General features: G+C 52.8%; 8 protein-coding genes across 8 annotated transcripts; 2 read left to right on the top strand and 6 right to left on the bottom strand.

Moving 5' to 3' along the window:
- Window positions 1-646: 646 nt before the first annotated feature.
- Window positions 647-2,313, top strand: HMPREF1120_07144 (26S proteasome regulatory subunit T2; the record flags this gene model as incomplete). Its single annotated transcript, XM_009161359.1, has 3 exons — window positions 647-827; window positions 915-946; window positions 1,000-2,313. 3 exons carry the CDS (start codon window positions 647-649, stop codon window positions 2,311-2,313), a joined length of 1,527 nt encoding a protein of 508 aa, XP_009159607.1.
- Window positions 2,314-2,723: 410 nt separating this feature from the next.
- Window positions 2,724-4,304, bottom strand: HMPREF1120_07145 (acyl-CoA-dependent ceramide synthase; the record flags this gene model as incomplete). The annotated part of the gene is made up of 2 exons (XM_009161360.1): window positions 2,724-4,066; window positions 4,124-4,304. 2 exons carry the CDS (start codon window positions 4,302-4,304, stop codon window positions 2,724-2,726), a joined length of 1,524 nt encoding a protein of 507 aa, XP_009159608.1.
- A 1,240-nt stretch (window positions 4,305-5,544) lies between these two features.
- On the bottom strand, window positions 5,545-6,851 carry HMPREF1120_07146 (translation initiation factor eIF-3 subunit 2; the record flags this gene model as incomplete). The annotated part of the gene is made up of 6 exons (XM_009161361.1): window positions 5,545-5,681; window positions 5,735-6,357; window positions 6,409-6,504; window positions 6,559-6,598; window positions 6,649-6,762; window positions 6,842-6,851. 6 exons carry the CDS (start codon window positions 6,849-6,851, stop codon window positions 5,545-5,547), a joined length of 1,020 nt encoding a protein of 339 aa, XP_009159609.1.
- A 1,423-nt stretch (window positions 6,852-8,274) lies between these two features.
- On the top strand, window positions 8,275-10,581 carry HMPREF1120_07147 (uncharacterized protein; the record flags this gene model as incomplete). The annotated part of the gene is made up of 1 exon (XM_009161362.1): window positions 8,275-10,581. The coding sequence occupies one exon, from the start codon at window positions 8,275-8,277 to the stop codon at window positions 10,579-10,581; it is 2,307 nt and encodes a 768-aa protein (XP_009159610.1).
- A 129-nt stretch (window positions 10,582-10,710) lies between these two features.
- HMPREF1120_07148 (non-specific serine/threonine protein kinase) lies at window positions 10,711-13,470 on the bottom strand. The gene is made up of 5 exons (XM_009161363.1): window positions 12,639-13,470; window positions 12,225-12,547; window positions 11,831-12,144; window positions 11,564-11,738; window positions 10,711-11,418 (listed from the first exon to the last, which is right to left on the bottom strand). The coding sequence occupies exons 1-5, from the start codon at window positions 13,025-13,027 to the stop codon at window positions 11,228-11,230; spliced, it is 1,392 nt and encodes a 463-aa protein (XP_009159611.1). The 5' UTR covers window positions 13,028-13,470; the 3' UTR covers window positions 10,711-11,227.
- A 253-nt stretch (window positions 13,471-13,723) lies between these two features.
- On the bottom strand, window positions 13,724-16,788 carry HMPREF1120_07149 (uncharacterized protein). The gene is made up of 4 exons (XM_009161364.1): window positions 15,427-16,788; window positions 15,008-15,253; window positions 14,681-14,949; window positions 13,724-14,631 (listed from the first exon to the last, which is right to left on the bottom strand). The coding sequence occupies exons 1-4, from the start codon at window positions 15,978-15,980 to the stop codon at window positions 13,994-13,996; spliced, it is 1,707 nt and encodes a 568-aa protein (XP_009159612.1). The 5' UTR covers window positions 15,981-16,788; the 3' UTR covers window positions 13,724-13,993.
- Window positions 16,789-17,126: 338 nt separating this feature from the next.
- On the bottom strand, window positions 17,127-20,978 carry HMPREF1120_07150 (uncharacterized protein). Its single transcript, XM_009161365.1, has 5 exons — window positions 19,723-20,978; window positions 18,960-19,669; window positions 18,702-18,907; window positions 18,128-18,647; window positions 17,127-18,075 (listed from the first exon to the last, which is right to left on the bottom strand). Exons 2-5 carry the CDS (start codon window positions 19,075-19,077, stop codon window positions 17,417-17,419), a joined length of 1,503 nt encoding a protein of 500 aa, XP_009159613.1. The 5' UTR covers window positions 19,078-19,669; window positions 19,723-20,978; the 3' UTR covers window positions 17,127-17,416.
- Window positions 20,979-21,645: 667 nt separating this feature from the next.
- HMPREF1120_07151 (gluconate 5-dehydrogenase) lies at window positions 21,646-24,330 on the bottom strand. The gene is made up of 4 exons (XM_009161366.1): window positions 23,141-24,330; window positions 22,583-23,084; window positions 22,343-22,507; window positions 21,646-22,195 (listed from the first exon to the last, which is right to left on the bottom strand). Exons 1-4 carry the CDS (start codon window positions 23,595-23,597, stop codon window positions 22,180-22,182), a joined length of 1,140 nt encoding a protein of 379 aa, XP_009159614.1. The 5' UTR covers window positions 23,598-24,330; the 3' UTR covers window positions 21,646-22,179.
- Window positions 24,331-24,466: the final 136 nt, after the last annotated feature.

Genomic DNA, 24,466 nt, shown 5'->3' on the forward strand with positions numbered 1-24,466 from the left:
GGGAAACTGAGAGGTGTCTATGAGGCTCTAGAAGTCAACTGTAAGAAGACTGAGGATGCGTCCCGGAGGCAGAATCACAGCGGAAGAGAACGATACGCAGGCGTCTGATTTAGAGTGGCAGATCTGGAGAAAATAGGTTTGAGGTTTGATGGACAAATGAACGGGACTGCATATACTGGTTTGAAAATCGACCCGCAGATGATATGCTGAGGATGTCGTGTGTCACCAAGATACTGGCTGATGCAGTGGTGAACGTGTTGCGTAGTCTATGGCTTACGACAAGAGGCGCTGTTTGCAACTGCGCAGCTTCACTTTCAGGTTCAGCGAAGTTCAGTTGGAGAAGGCTCCTCCGCCGTAGATCGCGTGTCCTCGTCCCTCAGGCTCAGGCATGGGGTGATTTCATAGGGGACTCGAAATCGACGAGTCGCTTATTCAGCCTCGTGCTCTAGGCTCCGGCTCGCTCCCTAGGCTCTGCCTAGTGCCTGGTGGACTGCTTGTTAGGCGGTAACCCACCAGTAAAAGTACCTACCCGGGTACCCGTAGGTTCATCGGCGCCTATACCTTGGGCACCTTAAAACTGGTACTGCAGTACTACTTAGTAGTAGGCCCATGTTGACCTTCGCCAACCAGCCGCGCCAAGCCAATCATGTACCGTGAGCCGCAGGCGCTGACAGCAATCGTCACCCAGGCCTCGCCTTCGCCTTCACCTTTGTCTCTGTCCCCATCACGCATCTTCGCCCATCCCTTGTACTCCATTTACTCACTTAATCTGTCGTCGGTTCGCCTGGAGCATCGGCCAGCAGCACAACTAACCGGTACCCATCATGGTAAGGAACTCCTCGATCTCACCCCTATGCTATGCTAACAGCCATGACAGGGGAATCAACAATCGAATCTGGGGGGCGGTCCTCCAGGCCAAGGTGGCAGGGATGATAAAGACAAGAAGGTACTTGCTACGTATTACGAACTGTCAATCGCCGGTACTAACAACTCTTCCAGAAAGACAAACCCAAGTACGAACCTCCTCCACAACCTACGACGAGGATCGGACGGAAGAAGCGCAAGCAAGCTGGACCGAACGCCGCCGCGAAGCTGCCCACGATCTATCCAACAGCGCGATGCAAGCTGCGATATCTACGAATGCAGAGAGTACATGATCATTTACTGTTGGAGGAAGAATTCGTCGAGAACCAGGAACGTATACGCAAGGCCAAATCAGCCCAGACGCCAGCCGCTGCCGCCGAGGGTGAAGCCGCCGATCGCAATGCAGACGAACGAAGCCGGGTAGATGACATGAGAGGGAGTCCGATGGGTGTCGGCAATTTGGAGGAGCTTATCGACGACGACCACGCCATCGTCTCCAGCGCCACCGGGCCCGAGTACTACGTGTCTATCATGTCGTTTGTCGACAAAGATCTTCTCGAACCGGGCGCCTCCATCCTTCTCCATCACAAATCGGTCTCGGTCGTTGGTGTTTTGACGGATGATGCGGACCCGTTGGTGTCAGTGATGAAATTGGACAAGGCGCCTACCGAAAGCTACGCAGATATTGGTGGCTTGGAGCAGCAGATACAAGAAGTCCGCGAAGCTGTGGAATTGCCTTTACTGCATCCCGAGCTGTATGAAGAGATGGGTATCAAACCGCCGAAAGGCGTCATCCTGTACGGCGCGCCCGGAACTGGTAAGACTTTGCTTGCGAAGGCTGTTGCGAATCAGACATCCGCCACGTTCCTGCGTATCGTCGGGTCGGAACTTATTCAGAAATACCTGGGTGATGGCCCAAGGCTAGTGCGTCAACTTTTCCAGGTTGCGGCGGAAAATGCACCCAGCATTGTCTTCATCGACGAAATTGATGCTATTGGCACGAAGCGTTACGAGTCGACGTCGGGTGGCGAGCGGGAAATTCAGCGAACTATGCTGGAGCTCCTCAATCAATTGGATGGCTTCGACGACAGAGGGGACGTCAAGGTTATCATGGCCACAAACAAAATCGAAACCCTGGACCCTGCCTTGATCCGACCTGGGCGTATCGACCGCAAGATTCTCTTCGAAAACCCGGACACCAACACCAAGAAGAAGATTTTCACCCTCCACACCAGCAAGATGAGCTTGGCGGACGACGTCGACCTGGACGAGTTCATTGCTCAGAAAGATGACCTCAGCGGAGCGGACATCAAAGCCATTTGTTCCGAGGCTGGGTTGCGAGCACTCCGAGAGAGGAGGATGCGTGTCAACATGGCCGATTTCCGGAGTGCGAAGGAGAGCGTCATGAAGACCAAGAATGAGGGTGAACCTGAAGGCCTGTACCTGTAAGAGCTCTACAGGTGCAATCGGGTGGCTGTGTCTGGTCGTCCTGGCAGGCCTCACTGCTGTAATCTCACCATAGACAAAGATCAACTTGATGGACAACACGGTGTAATATACTACTAGTACTTGCAGCATGCGGGCAGGGAACAAGGGCGTCGTAAGACTGTCCATAAAGTGTACTATTGTTCATCGCCGAAAGGCGCAAGATATGTACGTTTCATTTTGGTCTTCATTGCTGGGGCTATCATGGCAGCCCTCATGTCTATTCTCGCTACTAGTATATCGTTCATTCCAAGACGTGGTCTAAAAATCAGTGAGGACTTCACTATTGTGCGCCCTCGTAATTCATGCCACCAGTAGGGTAGTCTTCTCAAGTCATTTTTAGATACTGCTATCCCAGCGGAGCCCGCAAGCTGCTAGTCGGAAGCAGTGCCTTTATCACAGCCGATGCGGCCCAAGAGTTCCTTGCGATCACTGCTTGCAGCAAGTCGATTGACGCCCGAGGCGTGGGCCGATTCGGGCTTGAGCTTCCGCCGGCCGCTGCTCGAGGAGGTCGACCGGGCGAGCTCGGCACGAGAAGAAGACTTGTTTGAATTGGATAAGGAGAACGTGGGATCTGTGCTGAGGATTTCAGTCTCGTGATGGGGCTCGACGCAGAGTTGGACTGAATCGATGTAATTGTTTGCTTTGTTCTCGGGAGCGCTATGAGGGGCCCTGGCAGTTCGGATGTTGTTGTCTTCGTCCTCTTCTTCATCGTCTTCGTCGTCTGAGCGGACGTCTTCGGCCCCTTGACCAGTGATGACTTTGTAGGCGACTCTAATGATGGCGGCGAACCACACGAGTAGCACGACTTGCAATGCAAACAGCGAGAGCAGAAACGCCCATTTGATCTTGTTGTTCCAACACACCAGTCCGACGGGGTCACGGAACGGTTGGGTCAGGTGGTCCCAATCATCTGGGATGGGCAGTGGGCCCTGGAGATCCAGCACGCTTCCCTTGTAGCACCCATATCGAATCTCCTGTGGGATGTGGGCATAAATACCGTACAAGACCACAATGTACAGCACATGTCGGGTAACGAACCAGGTAACCATGAAGACGCCAAACGCAATGTCACATGCAACGTTGAAGTGCAGATACTTCAGGGTTTTGGCCAAGGGTAGGATCACGTCCACAATGTCCATCAGGGACATGATGAGCGTGCCAACCCGATACTGGTGGTAGCCGTATGAGGTGAAGATGAGACAACAGGTGATGATGTGGTGGACAAACATCTGGAGGTAATCCTTGCGGCGCTCCTCGATGTTGACCACGACAATTTGCTGAAGGTAGAAGCCGAACTGGACCAGGTAGTACCATTTCGCCAGCCCTTCCATCTCCCGAACCGGCCAGTTCCGCCACAATGCTCGCAGGTCCAACCAATAGTCCGAGGTGTACATGGTGTACATGCCGACGGACCAGGAAATGCTGTAGTACAGCAGAAGCCATGCTTGTTCCGCGAATCTGACTTTTGGCTTTTTCTTCTTGATGCCCAGCGCCGACGCCAACGGTGCAAGGAAATAGTCCATTACGGCACATCGCAGCCCGCTGAACACAATGATCCAGTAAAACACGAAGAAGATGTCGTCCCATCCGAGCGCGAACATGCCAGTTAGCGGGTTGTAGTACGATATGCGGAAGAACTTTTGTGTGTGATGCCGTGCCGATGGAAAGAATATGTGCACGAAGAAAAGCATTGATATGAGGTTCGCCGATATAGCTGACAGGTACTTTAGCAAAAGTCCGCCCATATCTCCTCAAAACTGCCTCGACTTACCAATCTGGTGGTCCACCACCCAGGCACAAGCGAGGGCCACGCTGCTCTTTTGTTTGCCTCTTTCATGCCATCTAGGCCATGCTGTCTTTTGGGATGGGGTCTCATTGTGTGGCCGCCGGTTGGTCGTCGACTGACATATTCTCTCTAATTTCTCTTGGTCTTTCAAATTCTTGCAGTCCATGTTGCGAGATCGCCCCCAAGCGCTCGGGATGAATGAGCGGCTGGTGGGAACACGCAAAATCGAACGCACGAGATGGTAGGCAATCTGCTATGTAGCGAGCGGGAAGACGTCTAGTGGTGAGGTGTGAGCGACCAGCGCAGACACTGCGTGTTTCCGGTAGCGATTCGGAACGACTTGAAAGTCGGAAGGGTGGACAAGCGAGTGACAGATGTGGTTGACAGCACACTTTCTCTTGCTAGGACATGATGGTCCTAGAGGAGCGGTGGTTTGGCATTGGGCGGAACTTGAACGATAGTGAATACAAGAAGTGCCGTGGGTGTGGGAAAGACGGTGAAGTCAAGTTGCCCCGGGCCAGCTCCGGGACTGGTAGCGAGTATTAGAGCGGAATTTCTGCTCTGGTATTAACACCTAGCCACGAGTGGGATTTGGCGATCCTGGCAATAAGGAAACATACAATATATCTCAGCAGCAATGCAGTGGTGGACAATCCGAGGCTGGCTGGCGGTGTGAAGCTGCCAAGTCGAGCAGAGAAAGACTACGACTTGAACGAGGCCGCAGTTTTCTAAAGGCGGCGGCAGTTTGTGAACGCGTTCTATACAATTGACACTTCGAAAAACGCCCGCAACGATTGGATTCGATGGCATTTTCCTGGTGACCCCTTTTTGCGCTCTGCTACTACTGCTTTTGCAGGCAAGCTGTCGGTTGACAGCTGCTCAACACTGTCAACGCTTTTAGTCCCGGCAGTGCGCACTTTCGCCCTGCCCTGAGCATAGCGCGTCGAAGCCAAAAGCTTTCAGCTATTTCAGTTCCAGGCCGTTGGAGATCGACCGCTACTTTGCGATGGGGCCAGTGTCCGATCCGTTCCTCTCAGAAAGCTCAAGCTTCCGCTTCACCAAGCTCCCGCAACCCTGCCTCTAACATTTTTTTCTCTTCGAGAGCTTATGCATGTTCCGATCCAGGGCAGGACCAGGGAAGAGAGGCTGCACCAATTGAACGCACTGAAGTGCTGCATGTGTGCACATCATCCACCTATGAGCTGAGCCCCTTTCTGTCAGCCGCCGAATTGTGCTGCGAGTCAGGTCCCTTCGCTACCGACTACTAGGCGGTATAAGAGACAAGGGACTTGGCCTGCAACATCTTACCAAATTTCAGACTGACCCCAGCTGGTTTGCCGCTATTGCAATGTTTCGACGACATTGTTGCAAAGCAGAAGCATCAAAAGCTGATGTCTGTCGCCAGCTCACCGCCATAGGCCATAAGGTCCCTTGCAAGCTTTCCACAGTTTAATAGTTCCGTCTTCACTACCCGTAGCATAGAGCTTGCCGTCGGGCGAGAAGGCGATGGTCCAGATTGGGCCATGATGGCCTTTGAGCACCTCTGTGAATGATGTTAGCACATCTTCGCGTATCAAGGGCCACACCTGTACGTACCCAGTTCTTTCTCCTCCGCGAAATCCCATACTCGAACCCACGTGTCTTTGTGACCACCGGTGACGAACTTGCCACTCGAAGGGTTGATGGCCACGCTGGCAACATCGTGGTCGAAGTTGACTTGCTTGATGAGTTCTGCGGGTCGACCTGCGTCGAAGAAGTAGCACGAATGCCCGGCGGCCACACTTAGGATGCCTGGATCACTGTCCTCCGACCTGTTGGTGGATAATTCGCACGATCCGATGTCTCGTTCGGTTCGGAAGCTTGAGATCATGCCCTGCATTCTTAGATCCCACCATCGTATGGTCTTGTCTTCGCAGGCTGTTGTGACTATGTTGTAGTCGACGTTCCAGACAATGGACTTGATTGTTCCGCCGTGTTGTCCGGCACCGATTTCGAGTCCCTCCGAAGTGACGGAAGGGGTGGCTGGGGATGAGCCATTTGCCTGTGCTGGAGAAATCGCACTGCCTCCTCTGGTGAGGTCGAAGATTTTCAGCTTCTTGTCTTGACCTCCAGTGGCCACGCACTGCGGGTTGTCCTGTATGGGAAACGCAACAGCTCGTACAATGTGGTCGTGGTTAAGGATATGCAGACATTCTCCCGTCTGAGGATCCCAGATTCTCCTGAATTATCATCAGCAAGTTGTGCCAACAGAGCACGAGAACTCATCTCACGCTGAGAAGTCTGCCGAGCCAGTGGCTGCAATTTTAGCATCAGATGACAGTCTCGCCGACCACACTGCGCCCTTGTGTCCGATGAAGGTTCCTATCCTGCATGACTGTTAAGCTTGCTTGAGATCATGGTTGCTTTGGAGCGGCACATACCAGTCCCCTGTAATTCCATCTCTCAACATAGGATTATTGTCTGGCGATATGTTAGGCATGTGCTGAACCAAGATATTCAAGGAGACATACCTTTGCAGGCCGAGATGAGATAATATTGGTCACCATCCACAATGGAAGAGAAACTCAAGTGAGTAACCGGTCGTGAATGACCATGGCAAGTGAGAGGGACAATCTTGGGGGTATCTGGCCCAAGGTTAGCCAGGTCCGAGGACTTAAGTTCTCCGATCAGCACGGGTCGTTGTGAGACATAGATCTGTCGTACCTCCAGACATCGCCGCAGCTCGAGTTGGCTGAAGCCGGCAAAGTGGTTCTGGTATAGTAGATTCTCTAGACAACAGTCTAGCGGAGTAATACTAGTACTGGTCGTGGGAGATTCAACGAGTTGGAAAAGGCGGGATGGATAGTTCAAGTTATCGCAAGAAGAAGTAACGGTGAAAGATGGCACGTATCAACCAGGTTTGGTGAGTAACCAAGACGTGATGGAGGACACAAATTCGTAGGTTTCCGGCTGGACAAGCCTCTTGTATTTTAGATCGTTGATTGTATTCTGCTTCACCCGTCACTAAAGGGTGCTGTGAGAGGCAAGTGAGAGAGGTTTCGATACATGACTAAGCAGCGTACGGAGGATCACTAGTATGAGCTGTACATTGTACTTTCATTGGCCATATCAGCCAGCCTTGCGTCTGAAGCGCACAGTTCCGCAGTACAAGGCTCGGAACGACAACGTACAACAACATTCAAGCTGTGGATGAGACAGAGCGTCCTACTCTCCTTTCGTCGTCCGAAGTCTCTCAAGTCATTGTGAGTGCTCCAATACTAGTATCTCACCCTAGCTGGTTTGGCTCTTTCCACATCAGCCCGCCTGTGACAAGGCCGGTTTCCGGACACTACCCAGGACATTCAAAGCTTGCTTAGAAATGGCACTGCCTATTCGGAGCTGTTTCTGTTCCAGCAGGATGGATGCACTGCCGAAATTTGCTTGTATTTGGTGATTATGTCTTCCTCTACCGAAGGACTTTAACTCTTTGTTCTCATTCATTCCCATTTCTGAACAAAAGAGGGGAAAGCTTGTTGTCTTTGTTTCCGCTCATTGTCATTGTAAGGTCTTGCCCACTGCCTTGCAGAGCTCAGGGCATGCAATCTGCCTCCATTCGCTGATGCATGGCATCAGCGCCGCTAATAGTACAGGGCACTGTCGACGATATAGCAAATGTTAGCCTGTTTCCGGTCATTGATAGATGGTTCCAGGCGAATGCCAGTGCAAACTCACGAAGCAGCTATCTTACCCTGCATCTCCGCATAGGTTTGGCATTATGAGACAACCTGAGACATGGCAGGCAAAGAACACAAAGCAATTCCGACACCGTCTTTCAGGCCCTGGCCGGCAGTGGGCAGTTGGCCGTGGGCAGTGGGCAGTGGGCAGTCAAGAAGATGGCAAATTACTGCCTGAAGCCCGATGTCTGCTTCACTGTGGGATCCAATTAACATAAATATCTCCTGTTTCCAATGCATTCTCTTCACCATTTTCTCAACACAAGAACACGACCCTCAACTCAGAAGTACAAATGCAGCCATCAAACATCTCACTTTCAACCACAAGTTACAGCATCCTGTGCAAACTTTGACGACTGAAGTGTGACTATCGGTAAGCTTCATCCGAACACTCATCAAAAGGTAAGCCATTTCCCCAACAAGATGCCCACGTCCAAGGATCTAATCCGCCGCTCCAGGGCGAAGGTGAGTTCTGTCCTCCGGAAGGTCAGCTCTACCACATCACAGTTACTACGCCACCATTCCTTCCATCATCGAAATGTATCTCCCATTGCGAGACTGGTCCAGGAAGCGGCAGCAGCCAGCCCAAGCAGTTCTGTTACCGCTCCGACCCCAGACCCAATTGAGGAACCTGCAACAACGACAACGAACGCTCATGCTCCAATCCCAGCCGCTGAAACGGTGACCCAAGTTGCTGTTGAAACCACAGCTCCGCAAGTATCAGGATCAATTTTGCGTTTTGTCGACACCAATTACATTGATGGTTCCAGTATTGCGGATGTCTCGTCTACCGAATCATCTAATGATGATGATGAATCCTCTCAAGAGACATCTGGCCAGCGTGGCGGTGCAACCTCCGGCCCAGGCCTATACTATAGAGAATATACGTTCCTGAACCAACGGCGGGCGGCCGACAACTTTGCCCTATGGCCCATCGAGTCAGAACTGACCTTGATGAACCAAGCCCAGCCTCGGAACCAAGATGGCCCGTCCTCTATACCCCTAGTACTTGATACTGTTCCAGCAAACTCCCCGGCCTCTGGCATTCTTCAGTCCGAGTCTGCTAGAACGGGGTCTCCTCTCCCATTGGCCTCCAGACACGGTCCCAAGCCAAGTGTTAGTGACGACGTCAATGCGCAAATCTTTCGGCCGAGGTCGTCAATTTATGCCAGACCCCCAACACCATTCCCTCGGCTGTCTGATATTTTGGATGCTTCTTCTGCACCACAGGTGGTAGCATCCAGCAGCTGTGGCGAGGCATCCTCGTCGAAATGGAGCCATCGTACGCCGGCAATTCTGGGCGACAACTTCGTTTTGACAAGTGGCCTAATCGACCCGTTTGTGGAACAGGGCGGTTCTTCATCAGCACGGGTTTCAGAGGCTGGTCCTCGATCTGTACAGTTGCAAGAGCGTACTCTTCACACTCCGAGTCCGCAGCCTAGTCTTAATATTCCAGACCCAAGACCTACTCTTTACATTGACAGTCCACAGCCTAGTCTCCACATCCCAGATACACGGCCTACTCTTAGTCTTGAGATTGACAGTGAGATTGACAGTGAGACTGACAGTGAGACTCACAGTCCACAGCCTAGTCTCCACATTCCTGATCCACGACCTACTCTTCACATTCCCAATCCATACCCTGCTGCAGAGTCTCCACCACGTCGCTGGTCTGACTTTAGCTCGGACGAGTTCCCCAGTGCTGAGAGCAAACATCTTGTGCGCGTCAACTCGGAAGAATGGGAGCTTCAACCTAACAAAGGAAAAGGGAAAGAGCCAGAGCGTCGCTGGTCAGACTTTGACTCAGACGAATTCCCCAGCACGAGAAGCAAGCATCTCGTGCGTGTCAACACCCAAGAATGGGAACTCCAACCAAACAACGACAAAGGGAAAGAGAACGAGCGCCGCTGGTCAGACTTTGACTCTGACGAGTTTCCCAGCGCCGAAAGCAAACATCTTGTGCGAGTCGGTTCTCAGCAATGGGAACTCCAGCATGGACGTCCTCGACCCCAACCCCAAGGTCCAGCGGCAGCAGCAGCACCAGCTCCCGCACCCCTGAATCATGAACATCGTCCCGAGCACATCTCAACAATCAACATCAACGACCCGGAAGGCTACGGCCACCCAGTCGTCCCCGGCGCCCTAGCAGGCGACTGGTCTCTCCCCAGCAGCATTCAGAGCGAAGGCCAACACCTCCGCCACATGGAACGGGGCCTGTTCGCCGCGCAGAACGCTCTCCCTGCCATCAGAGGACTACGATACGCAGTCGACCGGGCGGCGACCGATTTTCAAGCACTAGCATTGGAGAACCAAGCTCTGCACGGCCAGGCTGCCGAGTGGCAGTTCAAAGCGACCCGCGTCCTTGAGCCTGAGCTGTTGATGGCGTGGGAGGCTTTGAGACACCGGGATGCGGAAATTGACCGATTGAGACGAATCATTGCGCAGACCTCAGATCGAATGGCATCGCGTTCCGATCTCAATGTCAATGACACGGCCGCCGACTTCCATTACCAAGGTCATCATCTATACAATGCTAATGCCAACGCCAACGCACCAGGAAATACTCGCGCCCGGGCGGCGACTCCTCAGAATGCAAATGCAGGAAACACAACTGCACCACGTACACCGCCAAGTCAAATCTACGGCTCGGCGCAACTACAATCTGTATACTCTGAGTCTGAATGGGAAGACGTCATTGAGACGGACTCGGATGACATGTACGGCCCTTGAGTGGGCGAGCGAGTGAGTGACTATGACTATGACAGTCAAATTTGTGAGGAAACTTGGTTAGCTGCCCTACAGGCTATGCATACCTAGGTATGTACAGCGGAGGGTCAGTTGGAGGGACAAATCACTGCAATTAATTCCATGTTTTTGGTTGGATACTACTAGTACTAATTATGCACAATTCAACATTGTGGCAGGAGACTCGGACACCTTCAGACATACTAGGATAGCTGCTGCAAGTTTCTAGGGAATAGTAAAGAATCATGATGCCAAAGAATGCACTACACTTTTTTTCCGCGTGCTTTGTTTTTTTCCTTTTTGTCTTCGTATTCCCTTTATCTCCAGCAGATGGATTCCACTCTCTCTGCCTTTGAAACTCTCCCGCCGCCAATGGGATCATGATGATCTTGGATAAAAATGCAGGGCTCGATCAACCAAGTCCAACCATGCTGCCTTGCCTGGCCCAGCCCAGCCTGGCTTAGCTAAGGTCAAGCTCAAAATCTATCATTATTTCATTTCTCTACCTCACTCTACCATACCACGCCAACATGTGATTGGATGTGCATTGCATGGAAATCTTTGTACATTACTGCAATGCAATGCAATGCAAGTCAAGTCCCAATGACTCCTGAGGAAGTTGACGTTTTGGTCAGGGTGGTGGTATGCACTGGCACAAGAATTCATCCTCCAGAAGCTCCAACGCAGACGGCCTATCTTCAGGACGCCAGCGGAGAATTTTGCGCATCAAGGCAAGGAACAACATTTTGTCGTTACCGTCCAGACGACTCTCGAGCGTTTCAAGGCTTTGGTTTGGGATCGGCGTCGAGGCGATCCAGTTGCCTATTAGTTTGTCACAAAGTTGTAAGTCAGCGTCAGTCAGCTCAGTCCAGCAAGCCATACACAAAGTAAAACGAAACCATATGTGCATGTCTCTTGTATTTTCGTTCCTTCTGCGGTGACTTGCAAGAGTCTGGGTTCAGCTCACCTTGATCGTCCCAGTATCGACTGGCACTGCTCCTTTCTTGGGCCCGAGCCCGTTCCAAAGCCTCCTTCGGCGGCGGACCCATCAGCGCGACCATCTCGGCAAGGTGTAACTCGTCATCGAGGTAGCCGTCCTTTACTGCACGGAAGAGTCGGTGTCCTTCCAAGAGATCCCACATCTGTTTGGTTTTTTCATTGTCTAAGCCGTTGATCGATCTTGAGATCTCTTCTTGTTCCATCCAACAGGGCCTGGAGGGGAATATATACATACCATGAGTCCAACAGCCCAAATATCAATCTTATCATCCCATTCCATACCCAAAATGATTTCTGGCGCCCTATAAAAACCCGGCATGACATCTCCCACAAACTTCTGCTTCTTGCCTGGCTCACCCAACCGAGCGGCGCCAAAGTCGGTAATCATAGGCTCGCCATCGGTAAGCGGCATAGTGTAGGAAAGGTGGATGACTCGACCATCGGGAAGAACCTTTCGAGCAGACGGATTTTCCTGTTCCGCGCGTTCCACTTTGGCAATTGCGTCGTCGTCATCTCTGATACCCAGAAGGATATTGTTTGGCGATAGATCTATAAGCGCAGTGACAGGTGATTCAGCAAGTGAATCATTCAAGTTTGACGTACCCAGCAAAGGCAAGGGAGAATTATACCTGTATGTACCACACCTATTTGGTGCAAAAAGTCCAAACCACCCAAAATCAAAAGTAAGCTTTGTTGTAGGAGTCCCTTGCTAAAGACCTTTTCCGGCAACAAGTTTCGAAAGTCGGTCTCGGTCAAGCCGAGTGGTGTATAGAGTAGACATCGATGAGTAGTTCCATTATGGCCCTGGATCTGAAAGTGGTTGAGAACTATGCGCAATCTTGCTTTGCCGGGGTGGTTTCCATCGGTTGAATTGACAAGGTCTGAGACAGCGAATTCACTCGTACAATCCTCACCAGCAATGCAGACTTTGAGCGTGAGAAGGACATTTTCTCTGGAAAAAGAGAATAACCGCCCCGGTTAGCATGATGCCACAACACAGACAATAGACAAGAGGTAGGGATGCTTTGAAACGTAGTACGTACTCGAGATCTCGACACAGCCAGACGGTAGAAACTGTACCAAACCCCAACTTGGCAACGACCTGGTATCGTGATTCAAAGACCTCGCCGAGCCGCACGGGGTAGAAGCGTTCGGCTTTGTAGCCTGGGATCCCCTCCTCTTCATACTTCTCATGCAATGGAAGCATTTCAAAGCCGTCGGTTGGAAAGGTGCGGGGCAGGCTGGAAATCGCCCTGGTGGAAACGGAAAAGGCCATTGGTAACTGCTGGCACTGCAGTGAACCAGGGACGGTGAGAGGACATAGTGTCGGATAAATCCATCGTGTGAATCTGAAGACAGGAAAGGCTGTGTTTCCGCTTCGTCTTGTCCTAAGGATCCGCAGCAAGGCCGACGACGACCGTGACGCTTTCATTGATGAGAAGCTCGAGCGCGTAGTAGTCCTTGCAAGGTGAGGCTTGGAGCCGGACAGGCAAGGTGGCTGTATTCTTTACTAGCGCGAGGTAGTGGTAACATATCTCAAATCCCTACACAGCCACACTGTTTCACTCGAACCCCCGTCGAATCCCAGGACCCTGCTTCGCAACAACTTGGTACCTTGATTCGAAAACCTCGATCTTGCCCGGGTCGTACAACCCGGGTTACTGATAATATGGCCCGAGCCTTCAACGGGGATTCGCTGCTCTTCTGTCTTCTCGTGCAGCGTAAGGGGTCTCAATTCCTTTCGAATGTGGAAAATAATGCGTGTACTAGTAGTTTGACCTTTCAGAAGAATGCTATACTCGTAGTAGGAGGAGTATACACATACCTACCTAGGTAGGTACCTAGGTATACATAGGTAAGGTACCATAGGTAAGGTACTACAGTTGTACGGTCCCTGGTATCCGTAAGCCTGTATTGTCCCAGTATAATGACCCTTTTTCCGATTGGATGGGTGCTCCCGCGGCAATACTTGACTAGTACTGTAAACAATTAGCGCAGGGCTAATCAGGGCCTCCACTTTCTGGCTCAGGATCTCAACTGATCGACGTCATTCCCCATCTACGATATAATTGTACAACATTACAATTCCTCCACGGTCAAGGAGCTGAATGTTAGTATGATACTGTGACCGATAGCATCCATCAATTTTCAGGAACAGTCCAGCAAGTCATCGTAGCTAAATTAAGAGATACTTAGTTCCCAGGTATCCATATCGCAGCCTCGCAAATAATGCACCATCAGCAAATACCAATGTCGCGTTCAAACGCCTTTCCCCTGGCGGTCGCTGTCCCTCATGCATCCGATCCCATCAAGCCATTCCCATCAATGCCGGTGCAGTGCTCATTAACTCTCAATCGTGTAATCATCCCATCAGTTGTGTTGTGATCCAGTCGCTTGATCATCTGGAGTAAACTCCATAGACCGTCTGCCAATGCACCAATTCCTTGGTCAGTGTTTCCATCATTTCGCCGCTGTCCATGGTTCCGAAATCCTTGTCATCGATAACGCCAATTGCGCCGTCACCCTGTGCCTCATGCAGTCCAGCTTCCACCGCTCGGACCAAACTCGAGGTGGGCAAATGTGTCGATGTCTTGACGCCGATAGGTGTACCTGTACTCTTGGAACTTGAGGCGCTTCCATTTCCGTTGGAATGGTGCGAGTGTGGATGCGACGCAGTTTCGGTCTGCATATGGCCGACGAATTCCAAAATTGCTGCAACGCGTCTCTTCATCTCATTCAGGCTCGTTCGGGCGGGATGGGTCTTTGCTTTGGAGCTTCGTCCACTCTCCCCATGAATTCCGTTCGCCCCTGATGGTGATCCACCGTTGATGTCGTGAGAGCCATCTCTTGCAGGTGTACCCTCATCTCCATGATCTCGCGTGTACTGATTTCTTCCCAGTCTTCCTCGCCTCGCCGCCGGCCGTCCCGTCCGACGATTGTTATTTGATCTGCCCGAAGGAGGGGTGTCGGCTTTCAATTTGCCGTTGACCTGGGCCATTTTGGATGGAGAAAGGCTAGGGGTAGGAGGTGGTGAATCTATCCTGTCAGCTGTGGAACTTGAGATATGTGGTCAAGAGTGGCATACCTTCTCCTCTTCTGCGTTCTGACCGAGCGTTTCGTTTGTTTGCAGCCTCGGCACGTCGCAATGCTTGTTGTTCTTTTTGTTTGTCCTGCATCTCCTTTTCGCGGTTGTTGCGGGCGGCTGCGCCTCTAAGCTTTTGTGAAGCGATCCTGCCTGTGCCGTTTGTTTTGTTCGAGGCATCCTGCCCAGGTGGGTCCGGCGATTCACTGTGCTTGGATACGGTTGAAGACGAATTGGACCCTGTGCGTTGCCGTTTGTTGTTGGCTTTGTGACTGTTTATAATAGTTAGAGGTCTTCATGTGCGATCTCAGTGGCAGTGGGGAATCTTACTCTTCTGACTCGTCGCGTGTACGCTTGCCCAGAGACCCTATCTCTTTGCTGCTTTCTTCAATGGCCCGGCGTAACATCTCGTCTTCGTCGTATGCTCCCCGGCTGTTCATTGTAGCTCGTCTCTTGGTAGCTTCGCTGAGTTTGTTCTTGGCATCCTTCTTGCGGGGCGCCTCCGCGGTGGAAGACAAGGGCGAGGATCGTCCAGAGGGGTTTCCAAGGACCGGCAGGTAGCGGGAGGATTTCGGACTGGTGTGCCATGGTTAGTAAGATTTGCTTCGGTAGAGATGGGTCACTGCCGATGGCACCAGCACCACCACCGCCTGAAATGTGGAATATTGGGACGTTGATGCATCTTCAGCACACAACGGGGCAGCGGGCGTTGTTTAGGAGACTTTGGCAGGTAGAGGAACAAAACTCACCCATTAGCTGACTTTGTCACCTTATGGTATTCAGGCTTGCACAGTTCGCAGTAATATTCATCTGGCAGCATCGACTCATCCAGCAGACCCATACAGCCGCCGTGTTGCCAAACCCCGCACTTGTCGCACTGGACGAAAAAATTGCCAGTTTCATCGGTCAGGGCGGCAGCGTTGGGTTGCTGCTGGCGGATGCTGGCCGAGGGGCCCGGGTACTCAGCTTGTCCGCAGATACAACGAGTCACCTCTTCTTCATTGGTGTCGGCTTCGACGCCTCCTTCTTCGTGGTCATCCCGCTGCTGCTTGACTGTAGGTTCCTTTTCAGCGCCGTTGCGTCTGCTACGACGCGGCGCAAGCAGCTCCGAACGAGAAGCCGAGTCTGCGCCATCGATGGATTCGGATCTTTGTGTGGATGGTCTTCTTTGGGAGGCCGGTCGATGGCTTGCCGGCGGGTCACGATCGGTTTTTGAGGCACTGGACATGGTAGAATTGGTGTGATTGAGGGCGGCAGGAGGTAGCTGGGAGGAGCGGGCGCGGGACGAGCGTCGAGGACTCATCTTCGGGCGGGAAAAGACGAGGTCTGGAATCTCAGAGCTCGAGAGGTGCCCAAGACCGTGGAAGAATCATCCGGGAGTATTTCTCGTCAGTAGAAACGGTTGGTGGTGCGGTGTAAGGCCTGGTTGTGAGGGCGGCGAGGGAAATTCGCAGTCGGCTGTGACGAGGCGGGTGGACCAGGAAACAGTGGTGGGAAAACAGATCGGCCGGGTTAGCAAAGCAAAAGAGCAGGTTGCCAGCAGTTGGGAAATAGCAGAATCACATTTCTGGGCATGAAGATGTAAGAAAATAACAGCAGACCGTGAGCAACAAGCAACTTGAAGAAGAGCAGGAGGAGGAGAGAGAGTGTGTGCTTTCTGCCTCCTCCAAGCAACGGCCAGACTGCGCTGCGGTGACGGCCAGTGAACTTGACTGCAACACACTGCCCTAGCACTTCTGTGCCTGTGGTACGTCGTACTAGCATTGCGCGCAGAGTGACTTTAATGGCCGACGCCGGCTGGAGCCAGCGGCCCAAATTGCTATTGGATATTGCAATGGATAGGCGGGCCTGGAAGAGAGATGAAACCAATGGCATTGCAGGATAAGTCAAAGGCAGCTATCAGTCGGTTGGTCAGTGTTGGTTCCCCTCCGAGGCCGATGTTTCTCCAACTCGCAGACCCTGCCAAATGCCATGACTGTTCAGTGGCCATTGGTACCGTATCTAGGTACTGTTGGGAGGATATGTCAATATCAGTGTTCAAAGGATATATCAGGAAGCATGAGCGCAGTTGCCTTGATCGTTGTTCAGTAAAACCATTGGTAGCATTGCGCCGTGGCAGAGCAATTAACGCTGTCAAGTCTCCATCCCCAGCCTTCTGCAGGTCAGTTTCTGAGCGCGGCACGTTTGTAATCCATCTTTTTCCCCACAACTGGACTGCAGCAATTATTCCCATCACGTGCTGTTGTCGCTATGCCAAGCCTTCTGTGCCGATCGTCGCGACGCGTGCAATGACCCGCAACCACTTTACGCGTCCCCTACGCGCCGCCTGCTTGGGACGGACCCCGCAGATGGGATAATACAACACTGGCAAGGCTGGTAGGACGCAAGGCTGAAGTCTCTGTCCAGCCCAACACTTATCCCCTCCTTATTCTTGGAGATTGGACATAACCGTGGTTACAGCTTCATTTCAGGAGAAGCTGTGTGTGGTAATGCTTGATTTCTGCACTAAACCCGAGCCTTCTATAAGTAAAAGCCACAAACCTTTGCGTCGAGTACTCGTGTATGAATTCTATCATCATGAAGCTAGAAATACAGTAACCTAGGCACTCGTGGCTTGTATAACTCCCCTCTGCGGCCGTTTCGTCATAATATTTATATAATAGCACAACGTGGTGTAGGCCCATACCTAGGTACCGCAGCTGGACACTCCATGGTTCCCCGGCAGCTAGTGGGTGATCTTCAGAACAACGGCTCCGGACTTGATGAGGACTCATAGCGGGGATCATGATGCTCGCTTAATCTCTGCTGTTCGGGGACCTGCACTCCGCCAGCTTTGGTCACTCCGCCCTGTTGGCCCATCGACAACAGTTCTTGCTCATTTGATCTGGTGTTTTCCTTCTCCTTCCCTTTACTTTTCACGTTTCGATTTGTCGGCCCCGCTCCTGGCCCTAGTTCATGGCTTCCTGTCGCGTCACGTTCCTGTTTGATCAAGAGGCTCAACTGACTTTTCGTTCGAGGAAGTCCCACGTTCTCAGTATGACTGTCATCGTCATTTGCGTGTACACGACTGGATAAACTGGACTTAAGCCGTGACGGGCCCGCGCTGTCATCCGGTGGGATCTCTTTTTCTTTACCTTTGCGCAAGTCGTGCGGGATTTCATCGGCGAAGCGGACAACACTTCCAGTTTTCTTTATCCGTCCCAGAGCGGCTAGATTGGTGGAGCTGGCGAGTTTCTTCTGTGTCTCCACGAACCTGCCTCGGAAGTCTCTGTCCACCAGTCCTGAAGAGGCGGGCGGGGAAGCAGCTGTGCCCATGGCCATGGGATGTTCGTTCATTGAATCCACACTTTGCCAAGACGAAGCCGACGGGAGCGCGAAACCCGAGTCGCCCGTCATTGCTGCGAACGATATTAGAAGACGATATCTAAGAAATGGGACGGGAGAGCTCACCAGGAACTGGGGCTAATCCTGGAGGCGGACCTCGGGCATGGGGATAAGGTCCCGCAGGAGCTCCAGCGCTTCTCAAAGCACCACTCATCTCCTCCAAACCACCTTTAGGGGATTTCTCAGTGCTCGGGCCAGAAGGCGATTTTGGTGTGCCGGATCTCCGCCGGGGAACATGTGGGCGTGCCCGTGATTTCGCAGGGGTAACCTGCACAGGCGGTCTCGCGCGTCCACTGCTTGTAGCTCGGCTCGAAGAAGGCGGAGTGGCTGAGCCGGCTGCAATGGCGGGGACCGACGCGGTTGAGGTGCCGGGGTTTGGGAACAGACCAGTCTCCTCACTTCGGTCGCGTGAAGCGCCATGGTCCTCTCTAGATGTACCGGGGCCTGTGGCACGAAGACTAGAATCCGGGAGCGAGGCCCCGACACTCCATGCGGATGGAGTGCTTGTATCTGAAGCCAGGGAGGCTCGAGAGGTGGGTGAGAGAGAAGACGACCTCAGTCGTTCTGGCCCTCTGGTGTGTGCGTCCTTTCCGCTCAGAGTCAGCGCCGGTCAGACAAAAGGATGACGGGGGAGGCTAACCTGAGGCGGCGATGATCTCTGAGGCAGTGGTGGAAGCGTCCCAACGGGGTGCAAGACAGTATCTTCACTGCATTGGCGCCATAGCCGGAGCAAGAGATCGCTTGTTATGGATTGACAAAGCTTAGGGCTGCTCCAAATCCTCCAGAAGAGGTTTCGTACTCTTGGACTGGCATGGTCCGAAGTGACATTACTTTGAGCGTCAAAGACTAGATTGTCACATCAGCCAACCCTTCCCGAAGCGGCTTCCAGCAGAATTACCTTTCCAAAACTTGTGGATGACATCTGAGTTGCTGACTTCGAAACTGAGGTCGGCAGAAGAAGACTGCTCAGAGGCGAATGTCAGATCAACGAGACCCTCGGGCAGAGGGGCCGTCATGACATCGGCGGTCAACAAGGTTGCTCTCCTCCAACTCCACAAAACCGCTGGTCAACGTGGGAAACCTGGAATGACCCCAACATGTCCTTCAAGTTCTGCGCCAACTGCTCACCCACTGCCAGACAAAGCACCAATATGGGCGCACTTTCAGGAAGGAACGATCGTCCCGACCGAACTCTCACCCGGGTGACGATGGGCGGGCGCTAGCAGCAGCACATTGGATCTTAGAGGAGGCGAAGTGCAAAATCCGGGGATGGAGCAGCGACACGGTTGGTATAGCTCTGGAAAAAGGCGACGCGAGGCGAACAAGTGGGTTTTATTATTGTTGTTGTTGGGTTTGACCCTATGCCGCCAACGGGTGGATTGGTTGGTGGTCCAGATTGTGCGTGCGATCGGAAGACCCTACAGACTAGTACCACAGCAGTAGCTCTGGCGCTCTCCGGGCCCGATGGCGGATGGATTGCAACTGACGGAAACGGCTGCAGGTGTTCAAGGTTCTGGACGCGAACTTGGCTGTGCACCAGGCGGATGGCGCGTTTATAGACGGCCTCTCACAGGATCGAAAGGGAAAATGAGGATCGAGGCGGTCACTCTGTCAATGTCAGGAGGGTCTCTTGGGATCCGTTCCCGAAAGCCTAAACTAACCGCAGCCAGTCAAAAAGACGCGCGGAAGACATCCGTTGGGTAAAGTCGGAGCCTGACAGCGCGGACTACTGTAGTAGTACCTATGGTCAATGCGGCACGCACGCGCCTTGCTGTTGAGGCATTGGTGTCTGGGAACTCTGAACGATTTGGTACCTCCGACACTGAGGCGGGCAGATGCTGGAGCCACCGGGGAAGTGGACGGGCGGAAGGCGAGCTAGAAGCCGTGTCAGCCGTAATGTCGGCGGTTCCGGGTGGGCCAGGCCAGTGGGAGATTGGTAAAAGGACAAAGCGGTCAAGAAAAATGGAAACACGACGACGTATAGAAAAGGTGACACTGATCGGTACCGACAGCAGCCTGAATCCCAAAGGTGGATGTTTGATAGTCAGATGACCGGACCGGACAGGGGCAATGTCTTGAAGCAGGCCTTGTATTTCTTGGGCATCCAGAGGACGGCGATGTCAAATGCAAGGTTCAGGTGGCCCGCGGACTCCCACCAACTGGAATATACACAAGGGTCGAGCTGGTCGAGGGAGACCGGAGACCGCAAGCTCGGGTGGGTGGATGGAGCAGTACAGGTCTGACAAGGAACAGGGCCGTGTCCAATGTCGCACAAATTGTGGTACAGGAGGCTGACATGAAAGGGGTGCTTCCGAAGGCGAGGAAGGGTCTGTAGAGGGATTTTCGAAGCACCCGTAGACGGAGAGTGGACGGAAAGGAGCGGATTGTGGAGTTGGCGACTGGATTGGGCTGCAATGAGAGCCGTGATCGTGAATGTCAAGCATGAATTGTCCATGGTCGTGAAGTCGGTGACTACCATGTACAGTAAAATCCCATTGATTCAATTCACCCACTCACTCTTCCACTATTGATACATCAGCCGACCAAGTGGAGTTCTGACAGCAACCGGCCGGGGAAAGGGGGACAACAGGAGGGTACAGTATTGAGGAAATTGTGCGGCAGTGGATCCAGAGGGTGTATAATAAACATAAACAACCGAAGGGGAGGAGAGAAGGGGACTAGAGCCGGGACAGGGAAGGACGAGAAGGCTAGAGCGAAGTTCAAAGTGTGAATGGGGCGAGCACATGGCCATCTCAGACGCTCGCCTTCGATTACAATAGCCGCGCTCGTATGGCGACTTCGGTGATGCCAGGGGTGGCACACTGCAAGGCAGATAGACATGAAAGACCGGGATGCCGGAGAATTCGAGCACGATGCAGTGAGGCGAAGGAGTGAAGTTGAATCGCGTGGCACCCACGTTCCAGTGATCAAATGCCGTGGTGAGGGTAAATTCCGGTTACAAGAATGCCATCCTGGTCAGAGGTCGAGGTCCTTTTGAGCTGCAACACCGCTGTCGACGACTTGATTCGCGCCGAAATGCCATGGGATAGTAGTGGAACAACCTCTAGGACCCTGCGAAGTTGCGACAGCTGTATTGTAGGGTCAAATCAACCGGCCAGAAAGTCGAGGCACCCTCCTAGGTGCATGTTGTAGATATGGCGGAATGGCCCGGTTGGGAGTGGGAGTCTCTCCAGGTCCCTCAGTCTGGTACATTACAATGTTATACAACTTGCACTCTCACCACGCGAACCTTAAGGCAAGACGAGCACTACGTGTATCGGTCTGTCTCAGGCCGACCAAGTACTGTATCAACCTGGAACACAAGGTCTAGCAAGCGACTGGCTGGGTTTGAAAAACGTGGTGCAAGGCCTCTGCCGTTCCTCCAAGTTGAAATAAACGAGAGACAGGGGTGAAGACACGAGGACAGACCAGATTAGGTCAATGGTGAGAAAATCAGTACGGTTTCCAATAATGTTGAACTCCGGGCATGAGTACGCCTTAGGTAGTAGTAGTACTAGGTACCTCTGGATGCCTCTCTTTCAGGCTCCAAGTCAATCCAGATCTGCGTTGCATTGCATTGCATGTGCATAGTACAGTATGGAATGGAAACAATGAATGCTGTGCCGCAATCCAAGGGCAGGGCACAAATTGAATACCTGGACCTACCAGGTAGTATGGTGTTCTGGACCCGTCTGGCGTCTCGACCCTGCTGCCTCATCCAGCATCTGATCGTCGGCCTGACTTGCTTCTCCTACCGTGATCTGGCACAACATGAGCATCAATCAATAATGGGATGGCGTGGGATGTCGGCATGACTCGACGCATTGCTCCTGTCTACGAGCTTCACGCCTCCACTGGCAGTCGGAGACCGTCTTTTTTTATCTACCGCGGCACTACATTTGCTGGCTTGACTCTGCCAATTTGATCTTTTGGTACCTTGAATATATGCTGTATAGTACGCCGCACTTCTATATCATTTGACGCCCTGTTCACGCAACCAGCCTTCGCTTTTTCCCCTCGGGGCTCTTTCCCGACCTATGAACCACTTCCACAGTGGCGGTGCTATTCAACTTTCCACCCGACTGTGCCAACATGCGGCAATTCGCAGCGTCGTGCGATCATGTGCACGTGTATCTGCAGTCGATCAATCAGTAACCGAGCCAAGCTAAATCAAAAGGAGAAGTCGAAAATCTTGTGTAGATGGCCAAGCCGCGGGCAGACGTGTTGATGCCCGACCAGGACAGGAAAGTGAACTTTGGGGTTGCAAGGAACTGGACTCACCCTCCATCAACGCGCAAATCCGCGCCAGTGACATATCGACTGGCGTCGCTGAGCAGGTAAACCACAGCACCCTGCAGGTCCTCTGGCTGACCCATCTTGCCCACGGGGATGAGGGACGTCCATGTCTTCTTGAGCTCTGGGTTGTCGTCCAGGATTTTGCGAGTCCTGAAGAGGTGAAAACACAGTCAATTAGCAAATGAACGCGACAAGGGTCAGAAAGAAAGGAAATCTGAGACATACAGTGCCGTCAACATGTACCCGGGACTGATACAGTTGACTCTGATATGGGCGTGAGCCCACTCCACGGCCAAACTGGCCGCGAGGTGTCGTACTGCTGCCTTTGCAGCATTGTACGGCGCCTGCGGCTGAGGCACGTTGACAATGGCGCCAGACATGCTGCCGATGAAGACGATGCTGCCGTGGGTGATGTTTCGCTGCATCAGGTGTCGGGCAACGCCAGTGGCGAACAGGTATGTGCCGTCCACGTTGACACCCCAGAGCTTTTTCATCCGTTCGTACGGGTACGTCTCTGCAGAGAAGTTCTCGGTAAAGCCAGCCGACGTGACCAGGTGATCGATTTTGCCGTGCTGCTCGAGGACCTCGTTGATGCAGGAGTTGACGCTCTCTGGATCCGCCACGTCACAGTAATGCGCCGTGATTTTTGGCACGACTTCTGGGTCGTCTGGATTCTCGCGGCGGAACATCTCGACAAGTTCTTTGGCTTGCTTTTCGCCTTCCTCCTCTGCGGAACGTAGTCAGTTAGTGTCGTATGAGGGGCAAAGACCATGCTATGCTTACTGTTCAAATCAACAATAGCCAAATCCGCGCCGGAGCTGACCAGCGCCTGTCCCATGACAAGTCCAAGACCACGAGCTCCACCAGTCACGATGGCGGTACGGCCCTCAAGGGAAAAAGTTGGCAACGTCCGGACAAAGTGCACGCCGCCTCTGCCCTGGAGAGGTCGTTGATGAGGAGCCAACGCCGACTCATCCTCCGGGTACTCGACAACAATGTCCTTGTCGGTCCGGGACGCTGCACCTTCGTGGGGGCCGGCCGACGTACCGGTAGCCTCTGTGCTGAGCTTATGGTAAGGGTCCGAACTGTCTTTTCTTCTTGGAGTGTATGTTATCCCTTGGGATGCAGTGCTGCTGAGAAGGCGAGCGCCCGTGGCCCTGACCGCCGGCACCGTTGTGAGGTGAGAGGCCAGGCGGCCCGACGCATGTCGGAGTAAGCGGAGTGTTGAAGCAGGGTTCATTTTTTGTAATTCCAACGGTGGCCGGTATTGCTCTTTGTGTTCTTCCCTTGCTCCTTTTCTCGGTGTGGTTGAGCCCGAAAATCTTGCTATCTCTCTCTGGTTGCTCCCGTCCTGGTGCCCACTAGCTTTTTCGTTGCGTTAAAGGTAGGCGTGTTATGATATTTCCTGCTTTGCAGCGAAATCAGACTCTCGTGGGGGTGTTGGGACTGTCGCTGGTGATGTTACACTGCGTCCTAGTTGCAGCAGTGGCTTGTCTCAACACAACTCAATGGCACCTGGGGGTCCGAGCGAAGTGCAATTGAGTTTTTCACTCGGTAATGACGGGGTGCGAAGTACTACTTCTCGTGAGAAGCTTCGAGACGGAGAGGTGTACGAATGGAGGGGGCGTAGAAGGCAGAGCAACCCAGACGTGGGATTCAGAGCTGGATCCCTCCGGAAGTGAGGACGGTGGGCTTAGACAGCTCGAGACAGCTGCACAAAAAGCTCCTGTAGATCCCTTGCCAGGTATGTACAATCACACACAGTAGTTGCAGATAATCGACACAATGGTCAATAAAAAAATTGTGTTACCATGCATTGCTCTGTACCTACACCTACACGTCGCCTACTATATCTCAGGCCAGGAGGCTGATGTCATGTCTGCCGATTTGGAGCTATGGCGGTGGGCAGCAAATGCCCGAGAGGCTTGAGGCCACCAGCGCAGGTTGAAACGAACGTTAGGCGTAGCTCTAGCTCCTTATCGGCGCCCCATCCGCTAACAAGCAGCATTTCCGGGCTTCCTTAGGTTGCCTTATTAGGGGACGAGAGGGAACGCTGGACAGGTGCAGCCCAGGCACACACTCGGAGTAACTCATGGCACGCAACGCAAG

The sequence above is a fragment of the Exophiala dermatitidis genome (genome assembly GCF_000230625.1).
Source record: "Exophiala dermatitidis NIH/UT8656 unplaced genomic scaffold supercont1.6, whole genome shotgun sequence".
NCBI classification, from domain to species: Eukaryota; Fungi; Ascomycota; class Eurotiomycetes; order Chaetothyriales; family Herpotrichiellaceae; genus Exophiala; species Exophiala dermatitidis.